This window comes from Mugil cephalus, chromosome 19 (genome assembly GCF_022458985.1).
Source record: "Mugil cephalus isolate CIBA_MC_2020 chromosome 19, CIBA_Mcephalus_1.1, whole genome shotgun sequence".
In the NCBI taxonomy this organism is placed as follows: Eukaryota; Metazoa; Chordata; class Actinopteri; order Mugiliformes; family Mugilidae; genus Mugil; species Mugil cephalus.
The window spans coordinates 7,895,726-7,912,173 of NC_061788.1; the positions used below are offsets into that span (position 1 = coordinate 7,895,726).

At 42.5% G+C, this 16,448-nt stretch overlaps 2 protein-coding genes across 13 annotated transcripts in view; one reads left to right on the top strand and one right to left on the bottom strand.

The window, feature by feature from the left end:
• mapk10 (mitogen-activated protein kinase 10) overlaps positions 1-5,011 on the top strand; it is a 35,836-nt gene extending 30,825 nt beyond the window's left edge. For 4 of the 7 annotated variants that reach the window (XM_047570495.1, XM_047570496.1, XM_047570492.1 and 1 more), the window contains one exon: positions 660-5,011. In XM_047570495.1, coding sequence (XP_047426451.1) covers positions 660-802 — 143 coding nt within the window. In that variant the 3' untranslated portion in view covers positions 803-5,011. Of the gene's footprint in view, positions 1-654 lie in introns of all 7 variants that reach the window. The other 3 variants (XM_047570498.1, XM_047570499.1, XM_047570497.1) reach the window with 3 other exon arrangements.
• A 3,120-nt stretch (positions 5,012-8,131) lies between these two features.
• Positions 8,132-16,448, bottom strand: part of arhgap24 (Rho GTPase activating protein 24) — a 68,673-nt gene continuing 60,356 nt past the window's right edge. For all 6 annotated transcript variants that reach the window (XM_047570486.1, XM_047570488.1, XM_047570487.1 and 3 more), the window contains 6 exons: positions 15,617-15,824; positions 13,040-13,172; positions 11,525-11,598; positions 11,322-11,443; positions 10,026-11,229; positions 8,132-9,379 (listed from right to left, as the gene is read on the bottom strand). In XM_047570486.1, coding sequence (XP_047426442.1) covers positions 9,115-9,379; positions 10,026-11,229; positions 11,322-11,443; positions 11,525-11,598; positions 13,040-13,172; positions 15,617-15,824 — 2,006 coding nt within the window. In that variant the 3' untranslated portion in view covers positions 8,132-9,114. The remainder of the gene's footprint in view (positions 9,380-10,025; positions 11,230-11,321; positions 11,444-11,524; positions 11,599-13,039; positions 13,173-15,616; positions 15,825-16,448) is intronic.

The window sequence follows — 16,448 nt, forward strand, 5'->3', positions numbered from 1 at the left end:
TGGCTGGTATGTGATAAAACTTCCAAGTTAGTGTCCAAGTTGAATATTTGATTTTTCAGTTTTGGCTCCAAAAAAATACAGCAAGACGACATTTTCATGGTTTGAAAGTGACAGTGTTTGCCTCCAGTTAACATTGTGACGTCACAGTGACGTAGGCCATGAAGGGGTCTATTGTTGACAAGTGTGGACACAACTGAGTAAATAATTAGAGATAAAAACTGGAAACTGTTGAAAAGACTAGTCGTGTTTCCCATGTCTGTAAACGTTAGCATGTTGCTAATGTTAGCTGTTGTTGGTTTAACCTATAAACAGTGACGTAGGAAGTTGGGACTTGGCAAAGAATAGGAGCCCTCTGGTTGGTTGTCAGCAGACCAATTAGAGGGCCAACAAAAGGCCAAATATTATCCCCTGCAGCCTTCAACGATGTTTCCTGTGGAACCCACTGAACCCAAATCTTAACTACCTCCTTTGTCTCATTATAGACACACTGTGGCTGTGGTGTCCCTCGGTTTTTAATGTTGTCTCTATCTCTATATGGAAACGAGCTGTAATTTCTCTCTGGGCGTACGCTTGTAAAATAGTGTTGTATTTCTGCTCCCGCCTTCGCCAGGACTCCTTTACGTTGTAACCCCCTGCCGCTGTTTATTCCCTTAGCGCAGGTGCAGCCGTGAACAGCAGCGAGAGCCTCCCTCCCTCCTCCTCCATCAACGACATCTCCTCCATGTCCACCGACCAGACCCTGGCCTCAGACACTGACAGCAGCCTGGAGACCTCTGCAGGACCCCTGGGGTGTTGCAGGTGACTAGCCGCCTGCCTGCGCAACCCCATGTTCTTCCGAAGGTGAAGACCGAAATGTCCAACGTGAAAACACCAGGAAAAAAAAAAAAAGAAAAAGAGAAAAGGAGTAAAGATCAAAATTAATATATTAAGAACAAAAAAAAATAATAATGTGAGTTATGGAAACACAGAATCTGAAATGAAGAAATCTAAAAAGCCTGTGCATTGTCATTCAAAAACAGCAGTGGTATTTAAACTGAAGTAAATGGGCTGATATGTTAATGATCCTCTAGTTGCTTTGCTTATATTACCCCACCCCCAACGCCCCTCCACATATCTTGTATATGGCATCCAAACAAACATGACCAAGTGCTTAGACTTGCATCTCCTGCAAAGTGCATATTGGCTGGCTGCTGGTCTCCCAACTCCTTACAGAAGCATTGTGGCAAGGTGGCCCCTCCCCTTCCTTTCCCCTGTTCAACTCTCATTTAATTACACTGCTGTATTTTGACCCCTAAGCTTTGTATGAGACACCCCCCCACCCACCCACCCACCCACCCATCCCCAAATGTAAGGTTGCCTGATTTGTGTGTTTTTATGTGGTAATTCTGCAGGGATATGTAGTCGTTCTCACCCAGAGCGACGCCCCCTCTCCCTCCCCTCTTTTCCCTCCCCTTCCCTTAGCTAATTGTAAATATTGTAATTCTGTACAGCTGAAGGGCAGATGGAGTGGGACTGATGGCCAGTACACTGGGAGTTTTTTTTCTTTCTGACTTGCGCACCTTGCCACATCATCGCTATCCACCTCAGTTGCCCCTGCCTATCGCTGTAGTCCTGCATGGTTAGAGTTAAACAATGCTAATCTCACTGTATGCTAAAATGAGTCTGTATAGAGACTTTTGTTTATATACGATGTAAATTAACTCAACTCCAGACGTGGTGGGGAGGCGGAGGACGCGTGGGCGTGGGTGCTGGTGAACCACAGGCTGTTAAAGGGTCGGCGCGTGTTCGTATTTCAGTTGTTTCGATTGTTCTCAGACTCCTTAAGATGACTTTTAAGAAGTCTGGTCTGCGTGTTAAGGCCCTTTTGTTTTCCCTGGCAACATACGACGAAGGGTCCCCCCACCCCTCCAACACAACACGGGCTGGCCAACAGCCCTGCATGTCATTGTGTACCATTAACTCCTCACAGGCACAGGAGGTGGGCGTGTTTCACTGTGTGGCGTAACCACGAAACAGACTATTCCTATTTATTTGACTCTTTAAAAGCAGAGATCTCTTTTAGAGCGGGACACAAGAAGCAGGAAGTCTAAAGGCAGGCGATGAGTGTTAACTTTGTAGCAATGACTTGTTTTCTCATTTTTACTACATGCACACACACACAAAAAAGAAATTTAACATTGTAGAACTGGACAGAGGCCACAGGTGCTGGATGGTTTATTTATTGATTAATTTATTTTGATAGAAGGAGTCTGAATATGGCAAGTGCCTTTTGGAATGAAGCATCGCAGGTACAGAAGTGATATTAATATTTATTTATTTTTTAGTGTTTTTTCCTCTGCTTCTTCTCGTTCTGCCTTAACATCTATCCATACAGTTTTCCTCCAATGGTTTGACTTAAAAAAAACAAAAAAAACACTTTTTTATTTATTTTTTATTTTTTATTTATTATAAACTTTTTATTTCTCCTGCAAAGAAAATAGATAAAACCTTGTAACCAGAATCAACTGGATCATTAGCAGACAAATACTTCCATTCATTGTTTTACATTGAACATTGCGGCGGCATCGCAGCTGCTTTGCAATCGAACACATTGTAAAAAAGATGCAAAGTAAGTTCGGCTGATATTCCTGTTGCTCCCATAACTCTCCCATCGTAGTATTTTTAACTAATGCCACTCTTTGCTGCGTACACAACGGTTAACTGCTACCAGCCATGGCTTTCTTTAACGCTTCAGACTAAACTGAATCTAACTTAAAACCAAGCAGGTGTATTCTTTCTGTATTATTAGTTTAAAGTTAAGTTAGTTTAAAAGAAAGTTTCATTACTTTCCTCCAATATTTTGGTTTTTGTTTCAGGCTTGGTGGATCCACAGACAAACGCCTGTTGTTGAAAGGTTTAAGAAGCTAAATCAGGTATAGTCATCATAATAAAATAGACGACGTGTTTCATGTGTTTTATCATTTGACAATTAGGTACATTAAAACCTACAAAAAAAAAATAAGGTTTTTAGATGAAGGACACATTTAATAAGACCCATGGTACTGGCTCATATTTAAGATAAGATAAGATAATCCAAGGAAAAGTAAAAATAGCCAATTAAACAGAGGAGTAGGTAAATAAATACGGTGTACCGGGATAAAGGTTGAAATCCAGGCCTAACGTTAAGAAGATTTTTTTCTTATCACGTCATTCAGCCGTCGTCAGTTTTAGCTGCAGCAGATCTTCCTCCTTCTCCTCTTTTCAAGTCTCAGCCCACCTTATTTCTGCACACACGATCTGTCATAGCCCGCCCTCCCTTTTAAATTACTTGACAAAAAGCTACTCTGTTAACACTCTTTTCCGCCTGTGACTCGTGTACAGCGAACCACACACACACACACAGACACACACACACACACACACAGACAGACTAACAGTACCTTCACAGAGCTAAGAGGGTAGCTGAGGGCGGCGTCTCCAGGATAAGCTACGGCTAGCTTGGCTTTCTGTGCGGGGTCTGGCCAGGGCAACAATCTTTCAAACAACAAAACAGGGTGCAACTTTAAAAATTCTTCGTTTTGTTTTTTGTTTTTTTTCTTCTTCTTGTTTTCCAACGGGGTCTGGAGTGTTTGAGTCGACCCCCTTACGCCACAAACACACACACACACACACCAAGTACCGTTGGAGTTTTTCTACAGGGCATTTTAAACCATCCCAATACTGTGTTTCTCTGTATCTTTACATGCTTTACTGACACATGTTAATGTCTTTTCTGTTTTCTGAATGTTGGATCTTTTTATATCCCTCCAGACAATAAGTAATTGTGATTGAATATATATATACATATATATATATATAAACAAAAGGTGCTTGTTAGGGGCACCTTATGTAGAGGAACCATCAGCTGGGTGGTCAGCACTGAATGTAGAAGTGAATGATTTCAGAGTCAGGCGCGTCGCTGCTGCTCTGCCCACCGGTGTGTGTGACTTCAAACCAACCAGCATTCAACGCTAACTGTATGTAAGGTTGAAGCGGAAGAGGTGATCCGGTGTCTGGATAAGTTATTTTCCAGCATGTTTGTTTGTTTGTTTGTTTGTTTCTTTATATAAAATCTTTTTTTGTGTGTGCGATTGCTTTTGAGGATGTTGGCGAAGAGTCGCCGCAGTAGTTGATGATGTGTGTTTTCATCATGTTCAGTCACACTTTTAAAGAAATGTGTCACAACTGTTAATTGTTTCTTTTTTTTTTAATCTGTTTTGGGTTCAGGATCGGTACAAATCACGTCCGTTAGCCATTCATTTCTAATCTCGTTTGTAATTTGTAATGTCTGGACTCGTCATTCAGCCATAATAATATTGCCAATATGAAGAAAATAATTCCATCCGAGACGTTAGGGTGCATCTCTTAGTCGGCTGTGCCAGCATCAAAATCTTTGGACTCAGCGCAGGTGAATCCCCGACTTATTAATTTTCACTTTTCACTGTAAATAAAAACAATCCAACGACGCAATAAACTCTTTATTGCACTCAGACAGGGAGGCAAGCTACTTCAAGGGTCAGGCAGGTGATGCTAAAAAAAAAAACAAAAAAAAAAACGTTTCGAGTCTTAAATGTGGAACTCTGCAATGATGAAACCCTGTATAGCTCATCTGAATCAGGTGACGTTGTTCTTCGGTTCTTTTCTGATTCCTTCTCTCTCTCTCTCTCTCTCTCTCTCTCTCGTTTCTTTTACTCCGTGCTGTTTTAAAAATCGAATCATTCTTTTGACATTGTCAGGTTGAGAAACAAACAAAAAAAAAACATCATAAAAGGGAAAAAAAAAGAGAAAAAAAAAGAGAAATTGTATCTGTTTCACGCTGATCTCAAAAAGCTTCAGGCTCTAGCGTTTCAAAGTAAAGTCAAAAAAACAAAATGCAGATGAAAAAAAAAATTTACTGAAAGCTGTTACTGTAAACACGACATTTTAAAGGAACTGTGTATGTAAAAATAGTATATGTATGTGATTGAAAATAAACAAAACCTTTGATCTTGGACGTTACTGTGGACGTTTTTTCTTTCTTGATGTGACTGAATGTGTTTTTACAGTGTAAAGCCTGGTTGTATATCATGAAATCAAGTGACCTTTTGTAGTTAAGTTAAACTCAAGTCAAATGGGTAATATTGACATAGTTCTTGTATTTTTAATTATCTTCTCATCAGGGGCGTCACTAGGTTTTAAGGACAGGGGAGGCTTAGCCCCCAGGAGATGCACAGCATGTGAGCTAACGTAGCGCATGAGCACAAACTTTGACAAACAGCTAACGAAGACTGGCAATTTATTTATTATGAGGTCACACAGATTATATATGTATATATGAATTAGCTTGCCTGACCCAAATATTTTTGGGTTTTCTCCACTTTCCTTCTCTCCTAAATGCAAGCTCAAGTGAAATAAGTCTGATTAAAATGTTTCATATTTCATATTAATACTGAGTTCCATAAAATCCCAGCACTATCTGCATCACATTAAGTGGACATTAACTCCTCTATGAACAACCAGGACATCCACAATGCATTTCACACCACATTGGTTAGCTAGTTAGCTAGCTAGTCTGGAACACTAGTCAAACAGGGAGCATCTGGTTCATTAATTACATGGGACTTTCTGCTGTTAGCCAAGGGCTGAAGCTAACTGACTTTCTTCAAAAAGAAACTCTTATATCCATCCTTATCAGCTCTGTGTGCTTCACACACAGGATTTTTTGTTGGTGTGGGCGCTCCCTGTATGAACCGTGGAATGGATTGGATAAGGGGCTCGCTCTACCTCACACTATGAAGTGAAGAAAACAGACTTATGATCATATTTAACCCTTTGATGGGTGTTGTTACCATGCAGTTGAGCTTTTTTGTAGTTGTAGCAGGAGTAGACAACAAAATGCTTCATTTCTCATTTTGTACCCATTTTCTAAAAATTGCCAGTCATTCAATTTGTAAGATACACAAATTTGCCCATGTGTGAACACATTATATATACAAATATCTAAGCTGTGGCTTTTATACTTTTTGAGCTATCGTCCTTTTGAACAGATGATCATAGCTCAAAAATATACATCATACAGCTTCAGTATTTATATTCTATTAATCTGTACAATTGTGTGAACATTTTAATGATGATATGTCAAAAATACTCAGGTTCTATTATTATAGATTAACAATAAATGATATTTAATCATGACTAATAATATTTTTTTAGTGTGGACGGATTATCATATATAATTATTTATTTAAACTCATATTCTGGCCACTTTATATTGAATTTGTCGGCACTTTTTTGTAAGAGAAGTAAAACCTTCCACGTGTTCCCACAATCTCCCCCCTCACGAGTCTCACCTGTGTCTCATTTTCCTATCAGTCTTCTTTTGTCTGTACGTCTTCATCTCTCTTTGTTGAGCTCGTCTGTTTCCCCTGGATGTTCTTCCACCTGTTTTCCTGCCGTTCACCTTCTTGTTTTTGAGGCGTCACAGTTTTCTTCAGTTGAATTGGGGATTTTTGTTGTTGTTGTTGTTGGATTTAGTCCTGGATTATGTGATTATTTTCACCTGTGTCTTTTTACCTCGCGTGTCTCCTCCCTCATAAGTCACAGCTGACTCTTTGGTCTGTCTTTGGTCACTTCATCTAGTTCCACCTGCCTCCTTTTCATGTTTCCATGGATGTTTATCCATCTGTTTTCCTTTTGCAGTATCTCCTAGTATTTTGTGTTTTCTTTATTTTTTGGCAGGTTATCATATTCTTTTTTTGCTGCTTAATTACTCGCTTAATTCTAACAGAGCCTTTTGTCATTCATTTGTTTTTCATGCATGAATTATGACAGCTATAGTCAGGGTTTTTCATAGATTTCTGGAGCCTGGCCATGTTAAGTTTTTTAGAGATTTTTTTTTTTTTGTCTGGCTGTTGTGCTGCCATTTAAGAGGGGGCACAACCATTTATTGCATTGGCTTCTATTTAATTCTATGTGTGAAAGGGTTAAGGCTCATTTTACTGTATTAAACTAGATGTTTAGAATATATTTAATTTTCACAAACTTAAGTCGATTAAGTCATAAACATGTGAATATATTTAAATAATTCAGACAGTGCTAGAGTGTATAAGGTCCTTTAAGTAAGAGATTATGGCACGGTTATATTGAACTGGGTGAAAGTGTCCTGGAGTACCTAAGAAATGGCCATTGTGTTTAAAAAATTTTTTTGTGTGACAGGTTTAATTATTAAAGAATTACCCAGCGTCCACAATAAAATAAACAAATTATGACAGAAAAGATATGTGGGTGGCTTGAACACAAAAAAGGGGAAAAAAATAACAAGAGACTCAACATGAAAATGTTTCTTTATTCATATTATGTCATTTTTTTTAAAGTTCCTTTTGTGTATCAAGTATCATGTCATGAAAATATTCCACTGTCCCAGTCCTCTCAGTCTTGCCCTTCCTCCATAATCTGCTCTTTTGTGTGGAATTCACAGAACGAGGTGACACCGTCAGCTTGGCCTAAGCTTATTATTTCCCGGCAAAATGAGAAGCGCAGGTCCACCCCATATTCCACCCTCCCCTCCCCTCCCTCCTTCGGTTGCTCAGGCACTCCCCCCTCCCCTCCCGCCCCCAGCATCCCCGTCCGTGTGCACATTCCAGATGTCCTGCAATGACCAGCAGCAGGTTTAAATGGGACCTGATCTCCAGAGGAAAAGTAGCCGGCGGCAGGCACGTACGTATGTACGTACGCGTGCACACGTAAAACTCCCGTAGGCTTTTCCCCGCCCCTCAGATCTGTCCCGCTTTGTACCCATTAGCAAATCCGCAGACGTTTGGTTTTAAGGCGACATAAATACACTTCATCAATATACAGTCATTATACAGATATTCTACACGGATCCTCGTGGCCTCATGCACCATCATGCACACACGCACCACTTGCTACTGAATCTTGCAGCCGGCTCGATAATGTCCTCAGTGTTGACAAAACTCTCGATGCCCCCCCCCTTTTTTCACAGTTATGACCCACAAGTGCGCCTCACAAACGCGGCCGGTACTTTCTTTGCAGCCAATTGTTGTTCTGCGCTACATCAGAATGAAGCAGTTGTGGGGAAATTGTCAGACGAACTATTGGAGGATTGTTTTTTTGGTTTTTTAAAATGGCAACTCATTTACTTAGTCTAAAATTCCCATTAGCATTATTGGCATATTTATATATATATTTTTTAATTAGAGATTTATGGCACTGACTCACTCTGCAAGTCCTCCAAAGGATTTTTACAAGCTAAGAAACATTCGATCAGCTTAAAACGTGCCATCTGAAAGTCAGTCAAACCCCAGTAGCGTCTAACTATAAAATATTTACAGTACAGGCTCGTTTTTTTCTTTTTTGGTCATGGGTAAATGTAACAGCACAAAAGCACAGGCACATATACAGCATACTCTCCCGGGTTAAAGGGTACGCACACCGACGGGACGGGACATTCAGTACCAACATGTGGAGACTAAACAAACACGTAAGTGCAAGGAAAAAGAAAAGACAAAAAAAAAAAAAAATCTTAATACAAAATATCACACGTCGATTGCCTTAAATATCAGATAAACATTTTAAGTATTACTTTAAATTCTCTCGATGGCGGAGTTTCTCTGCATTGTTTCCCACTTTGTACATGACACAGAGTTACGCTGACACTTTGGTTAGATGTTAAAAGTGAGTAAAAGCAGAGGAGTATGACATGGTCTTCGTGTATTACTAGGTCCAAGGTTGGCGTTATGTTTTCATCTTGCCTTCCTTGCTATCTACCTAAACGTAAAGTAGTACCATCTGTCGTCGTAAGACCGCGGAGAATTGTCCCTTCGCTTGATGAATGAGCACCACGAAAGCTTGAGTAGGCCGTACACAGTTCATGAATAGTTTAAATAAGGCTATATACAGATAATGTCGCTCTGGCATCACTCCAGGTGATGTCTACATTTACACTGATGACTCCTCCTGTTTATTAAATTAAACCACCTCCGTCGTCATTTCCCAATTTGCCTCCCTCAGTCAGCAGCCATAAGATCTAAGTTCACATCATCACATGATAAGACTGTTTCCAGCCTTCACCGCTCTCTCAGCCTCCCCCCACCTCCTTCACTGGATCCAGATGGGGTTGTTGCGGTCGGGTCTGCGGGGGTCGGCGACCGCCGCGTTGCCGGTGGCGGTGAGGTCACTGAACGTCGAGAAGAACTGCTCCATCTCCTTCTGCAGCATCTGGTTTCGCCGCTCGGCGTCGTCTTTGGCCCGCTCGGCGTTGCGCAGCTTGATCTCCGCCATGGTGTACTTCTTCCTCTCCTGGTCCAGCTCCTCGTGGAGGCTCACCATCTCCGCCTCCAGCTCCATGTTGCGCTGCTCCAAGCTGCGAAAGGAGGAGGAGGAGGAGGTAGAAACAAGATTATGAAAATGGATAGTGGCGCCTGCAGTGAACTGGCAACGTCCCATCTGAGAGCATAAAGCAAGTTAGTCACAGCTGCAGTTCATTTTAATTTCCTTAATGACCGATAATAAATTACATGCAGCAGCCGAAGTCACTGTTGAGAGACAAATCATGTACTGGAGGGAAATCTGTTTTAAGAGTTAGCCAGTGGGCTGTTAGCTTAGCCTTCAAACATCGTAAAGCTCTGCTTTTTGCATTACTAAGTGAAAAATGACATAACAATAACTTCACACAGAGAGTAAAGTAGTTTACTACTTTCAAAATATTTAAAGTGTTAGCTGTACCTCCCATGTAGCTAACTGAACCAAGTGAGACAGCTAGCTTAGCCTAGAGACAGCTAACGTTAGCTTGCTAGTTAATGCCAGTTGTCTAAGATATAATACAGTCATAATAATAATAATGAGGAAAATCTTGAAGACATTTTATTAAACTTTTATGACAACAACACAACATGGTTCAATTCATGGTTAACACCTGATATTGACCTCATGAAGTAATTTAGATGTAAGCTGGATGCAACACTGGTGCCCAATAATCAAATAAAATAATTCCCACATTCACAACCCACCTCTTTATCCTGGACTCGTACTCCGTCTTCTGCTTGTGCATCTCTTGTTTAAGACTGGCCACTAGACTGTGCAGAGCGCTGTGGCTGCCAGGTCCATTACCAACGGTGAAGCCATCGCTATTGTCGCTACTGCTGGTGCCCCGACTGCTCCTCCCTGCTCCATCTCCACCTCCTTCTCTGTTGCTGTTCCTGCCCTCTCCGTCTCCTCCTCCTCCTCCTCCTCCTCCTCCTCCGCCGGACTGGGGAGGCTCGTTATCTTGCGCTGGTCCATCCAAGTCTTCATAGTGGCCTCCGTAGAAGTCCTGCTCTGGGCAGGTGGTGGTGGAGGAGCGGCAGGAGGTGGAGTTGTCGGGAAGGGAGATTTCGCAGGAGGACGTGGACCAGGTGGCGCTGTCCACGCTCTGCTTGTCCTCACAGCCGGTGTTCAGACACGTGTTGGCTATCTGGTTCTGCTGCTGCAGGTTCTGGTGGTTTAACTGGACGTTGTCGTACGTCGACAGGCGGTTCTGATTGGCCGTTTGATCCCCGTTGGAGCAGTCGCGCGTTTTGTTGCTCTCCCGCAGCATGACACAGCCGTTCGGTACCCACAGGCTGTTGCGGCAGTTCAAACTCCCCGTGACCATGTCGGTGCCGGAAATGCCCATGCGCACGACCCCGGCGCCGTTCCCCGCGGTGCCGTTTCCGCTCGTCACGCCGCTGGTGCCCATCTTCGTGCCTGAGCCTTTGAGCGTTCCGCTGCGGCGCACCGGCAAACTCCCACCTCCGATCAGGGTCTGGCTCTTCTCCAGACTGGGATCTGAAGAGGGCGAGGAGCTGAAGGAGCCGTTCGTGACAATCCCGCTGCCCTTGCTGAAGGCCGGGTTCTTCTTCACGGTCAGCGGGGGACTGCGGGTGATGTCGAAGCGTCCTATGACGCCGTTGCGAGGGCTCGCTGACCGCGGGGAGCCCGAGTTGTCGACCTGCTGGCGGTGTGAGGGAGAATCGGGGGCTTCCCAAACACACTGCCGCATCACGTGCGTGTTGTTGTTCTCTGCGTTCTGAGACACTGTAGTGATGGCGGAGGTAGTCATGGCGGCTTGTCGCCGCGGCAGTTCGATGTTGTTGTTGACGAGCTCGAGGCTCGTGGGGCTGTCTTCGTCTCGGGGGAATAACACGTCGTGGCGGCCGATCAGAACCGCCATGAGCTGCTGGACCAGAACAGTACCTAATGAAAATGAAACAGCACGTCATTATCTGGCCTTTTCAAACCGTCATCCATCACGACAAATCACTGGAAATGAAGACTTGAACGCTGACCTTCCATAATTGCTACTGGATCCTCAATTTTTGGCCTCAGGATATTTGGCCCAAAGACTGTAGCCAAGTTCTGGACGCTCATTTTATTCACTCCCGAATACGACTGGACTTCGTCAAGAAATCTAGGATGAAGAAACACATTAGCTCTACAAAGGGTGCTATGTGAAATCTTATCCACTTTAAGCTGTTCAGTCCATCCATACCTGCAGATGTACTTGAGGAGGTTGTAGTTCACTGGAGGTAGACTTTCCACAAGCTTTCTCAACTCCTTCATACCCTGCAGATAAAACATGGTTTCAATTTATGTATTTCAATCAAGACCAGTTATTCACTGGTCAAAGAGAAAAACAAATCTGTGGAAAAAAGCATGCAACAGCTGGCGAGTTATAGGTGTTGGCAAGTGCAAGATGAACACGCAGAGAGAAAAAAAACACGTACCACCTGTGTCTGTCGCAATAATCACAGCCCATATAACTTTACGGTTTTATTATAGGCTGCATATATGAGGCCCATTAAAAGAATTTTATGAAAATAAGGATTTATGTTTTATAGATGAAAACAAGGTGATTAAAATATTCATCTTTTTCATATTAAAACAATTAGCATTGCCATGAGAACCTTTTTTTATAAATAAAAATGAAAAAATAAATATTAACCTCATGAGACCATGCGTCCTCATATGGGGACATTAAGTTTTAGGTTTTATTGCAGCTTATTGTGCTTCATTTAAACCCATTGTCCTCATTAGTGGACGCTTTAGTCTGCCATCTAGTGGTAGCAAAGGTTAAAACTCATTTATGCTTATTAACATTTCTAGTTTGATATGATGGGCAAATTTAACAAATTAGCAATTTTTGCTAATTAGCAAGTACTCGTTTGAGGACGTGGGGACTTTATTGTTCGCAATTCTGTCACTGCACAGCCATTTTCAGGTATTAAAATAAACAGTTTTATATTTTGTCACACATTGGTGACTGTAGTATAATATAAATAATGAAATAATCGCAGTGTCCACATATGAGGACATTGCTGATGATGCTTAGTTTTTACACATCTTAGGTCCTACTGATCCCAAACACCTTGGAGGAATTAAAAATGCATACCAAACAAAAGCTCAGGTCTCAGGAGGTTAATCAATTTGACCATTTATATGCTGCTCACATTTATGCACCACTGAATCTCAAGTGATTTTGCAGGGTCACGCAGGACCAGGAACATGTATTCAAACCTTAACTGGTAAAGTTAAGTTTCTTTCCATTAAAGATGCGATTTTCTTTTTCTTTTATTATTACACTGTTCCATTTTCACTTCAAAGTCCTGAAAGCTTAAAAGGCAGAGAAGCTCTCACCTGCACTAAAAACATATTTCTGGACTTACGGATAGGAACACACCATACACACACACAAAAGCCGCAGACTTGGGTTTTCAAACGGTGAAGGTGTTTTGGACACCGTGAGGAAGCAAAATACTTCTGGTCGACCGCGCCTCATGACAGCACAACAAAGTCACTGTGTGAGAATCAGTGGGGCGTGGATGACTGGGAGGAAAGAGACCTGATTTATGGCCTCACAACAGGACTTTCAGTACCAACTTTTGTTGACATACATATAAACTGAGTTTAAAATTATATACGCCTGGGGATAAAAAAGTGTGAAAGGCAATTTGTAGGTAGGTATGGGGGGGTGAAAAAAAGGAAGTCACCATGTTCTCTTTCTTACCATTTCATCATCTTTGCTGAGGAGCTTTGCACAGGCCAGGAACTCATCATACTTTTGGAAGGGGATGACGGGCTCCGGCAGCTCTCTGAGATAAAGCTTCAGCAGAGAAGCCACCGTGTGCACGTCCGTGTTACTAGTGACAGAGAAGAGAAATATGGCAAAGTTTAATGAAGAGAGGAAAATACAAATCAAGCCTCCTGCAGGCAGGGAATGTGTGGGGAGAAATGAATGTGTGCGACTTAAAAATTAAACAGTTGAATTTGTGCATCCTCACAAAGACATTCATCATGATATTTACACCGACCAGGCATAACATTATGACCACCAGGCTAATATTGTGCAGGTCTCCCTTGTGCCTCCAAAACAGTTGCGATTCATCAGAGAATGTGCATGGGCTTTCTGAGGGCGTCCTGTATAATGTTGTTAGTGGGGTCCTTTGGGTGCAATGGGTTGAGTGGAGGGGCCTCTGTGGATCAGGTTTGTTGTAATGCATCCTACAGACACTTAATCACTTTCAGATCTAGTTAATTTGGAGGACAGGTAAGGTTCAGGTGCTGTTGTTCGTCTTTTTTTTAGTTGTTCCTAAAACATTTTTGTGTCAAGGTGCATCATGCTGAGGATGCGTGAGGGGAGTGGGTCCTCCCAGGTCTGGTCTAGATGGGTGATACGTGTCTAAGTAACATCCATGAATGAATGCCAGGTCCAGGAATGAACTAATGAACAGAACAGTGAATTGTCACAAGATAATCAATGTTGTTCACTTCTCCTGTCAGTGGTTTTAATGTTGTGGCTGATTGATCAGCTGTTTTAGTTAAGATGAGAAACCAACATAACAACCAGATCACCAATTAACGACATAACCGACGAGACAATTGAGATTTAATGCAACTGTGGCAGCTTTCGCTTTATTTTGTTTTTCTTGTTGTAAAGGCCCAGTGTGCAGGCTTCAGTGACATCTAGTGGTGAGATTGCGTATTACAACCTATTAAATACCACTCACTCTTCAAAGTGTGTTGGAGAAATCACTGACACTTCATTTAAAAACAACCAATACTAGTGTTTGATTTGTCCATCATGAGCTACTAGAGATTAATTTTTAGCTAACACAAAAACACAACTCCTACATAAACTTGGAGATTAAGTGTTAAAATCACTGAGTAATCTGGGAATCCTTCTCTGCGGTTCATTCCCACACATCTGAATGTGTTATTTGGCTCACACCAGGCAAGAAAGCAAATATTCACAATTTTGCTGGGACACGAAGCAAAATATACAGAGGTAGACAAACAGTTTGGATGATGTGCAAGGAAAGCCAGCAGGCTTTCCACTGTCTGACTTTGAGACGATAATGAGCCAACACGGGGCAGCTGGTGACGGAGGTAGGAGGTAACCAGGGCTAACGAGGGAACCAGCAAGGCGAAGCACAGTACGGAGCACAAAATCAGACACTGCAGAACAGAATTAGTGTACAAATGTGTCACTGAGCAGCTGTCATAACCCTGGCACTTCTGAGTGTAAATTTGTATCCCGTGTTTCTAGGAAGTGGTGGGATGTTGACGTACAGCCTGCTTCCTCACAGTCCTGTCCAGGTTTTATTAACGGTCATAAAAGAAAGGGGGTGGGGGTCGTGGATGGAGTGAAAGAGAACACAGAGATGGACGGAGGGGGTGGTACACCATCACATAACATAATACGAAGGCAGACCCGTGACCCGTCTCTACCTGAACGCGCTATTAGTTGAACTCTGATGAACTCTGACACGCTAATTTGCAGTAATCAATCTATCAACAAGGATTGAAGAATACTAAATGGAGGAAGCTACTGTAGCTTTGAATCTAAATCAGCTTTAGACAGAAGAAGCTTTGAGAAAGATGATTTGAACTAATACCGTTGAAAGCTTCTGCTAGCTGATAGTTAGCTCCTGTCTTCAATATCTCTAAACAGATAAGAGGGTCTCCACACACATATTTCTTTAAATTTGACACCTGCATTCAAATGGAACGGAAAAAGTGTTCATCCTTCTCTTTGTACTGATGCATGGATCTTCTTAGATCAGTGTGCTAACTTGAAAACCCCAGTGATGTGCCGCATACTGCCCACTGCTGTTGGCTAGGCTAGTGAGCTGGTGTCTTTTTGTTGGTTGCTAGTTGGTAGCTCACTGCTAGCCTGCTGGTCGTTTTTTCAGTTGGACGGGGCTTCTATGTGTGTTTTGGAGTCGGATCTTGGCACAAGGGAGAAGTGTTGGTTGAAATGCTCACACTCTAGTGGGGGACGAGATCACGTAGGCCTGCTGAGGTTGGCTAGGCTAGTTAGCTGGTGTCTTCTTGTTGGTTGCTAGCTGACTGGTAGCCTCAGATGTTGGCACAAGGAATTGTAACTGTGGGTAAAGTTCCCTCTGCGTCTAAAATGTGCAGTCAAATTTAAATTTACTGAATGCCAAACATTTTCAAATACTTTCCGAATTGAAAGTATTTCCTGGATTAAATCAGTCAAGGGTCTGAACGTGTCTGCAAAGCATTGTAATGTACAGAAATCCAACCAGCCAGTGTTCGCGTTTTTTTTTTTTCTTCTTCTTACCAATCAAAAGAAGGTTTCTCTCCACAATCAAAGGCATCCTGCAGCTCTTTGACCAGGTTGGCCTGTCCTGGCAGCCTGAATAGGCCCTCTTCCCGGAGGCCCCACTGCCGAATGAAATCCACACACTGCTCCACCAGCATAGGGGCGAGCTTGTTCCCAAAGCGACGTTCATAGCGCACAGTCTCCTCCAACTTCTGGCCGAAGATCCCTACGAGACAAAAAGTTTCATGCAGGCGTGAGACAATGAATGTAACTTGTACAAGAAATTAGCACTCAGTTTTTACCCCACAGTTAAAGATGTATTAATTCTCAAAACACCTAAGAAAACGTTTTTTTTTTAATTTAAAGTAACATCAAAGAGAGCGGTTAAATCGATTGAAAGAGATTCACGATGAGGATGTCCAGTCATTCCAAGCAAAAAAATAATGTGCACACCCACAAAGCCTTGGTCTGATGATCAAATCTCAAACTTCATGCTGAGCGCCCTCCTTTTGTCCGAGGCGGACGCCACAAAAAAAAGAAAAAAAAAAAAAAGAGAGGCGGCTCTTCGTTTGCAGCAGTGGACGCAACACAAGAGGGGATTAAGGCGGCCTTCCAGAGAGATTTGGATCTGCATACTTTTCCGGTCTCCAGATACAGACAGAGGCTGCTCATACACATGCGTACACGTGGTACTGTACGCTGACTGACCTGGGCTGAGCTAACCGGACTCCTCGTGCTCCTGACACATCAGGAAACAGCTTAAACACCCTCACAGGTGGCCGTGAACACTCAGCCCGCGTGGCCGCTGAAATATTCCCATTTCTTTTCACATTTGTACTTTTAAGGTAAG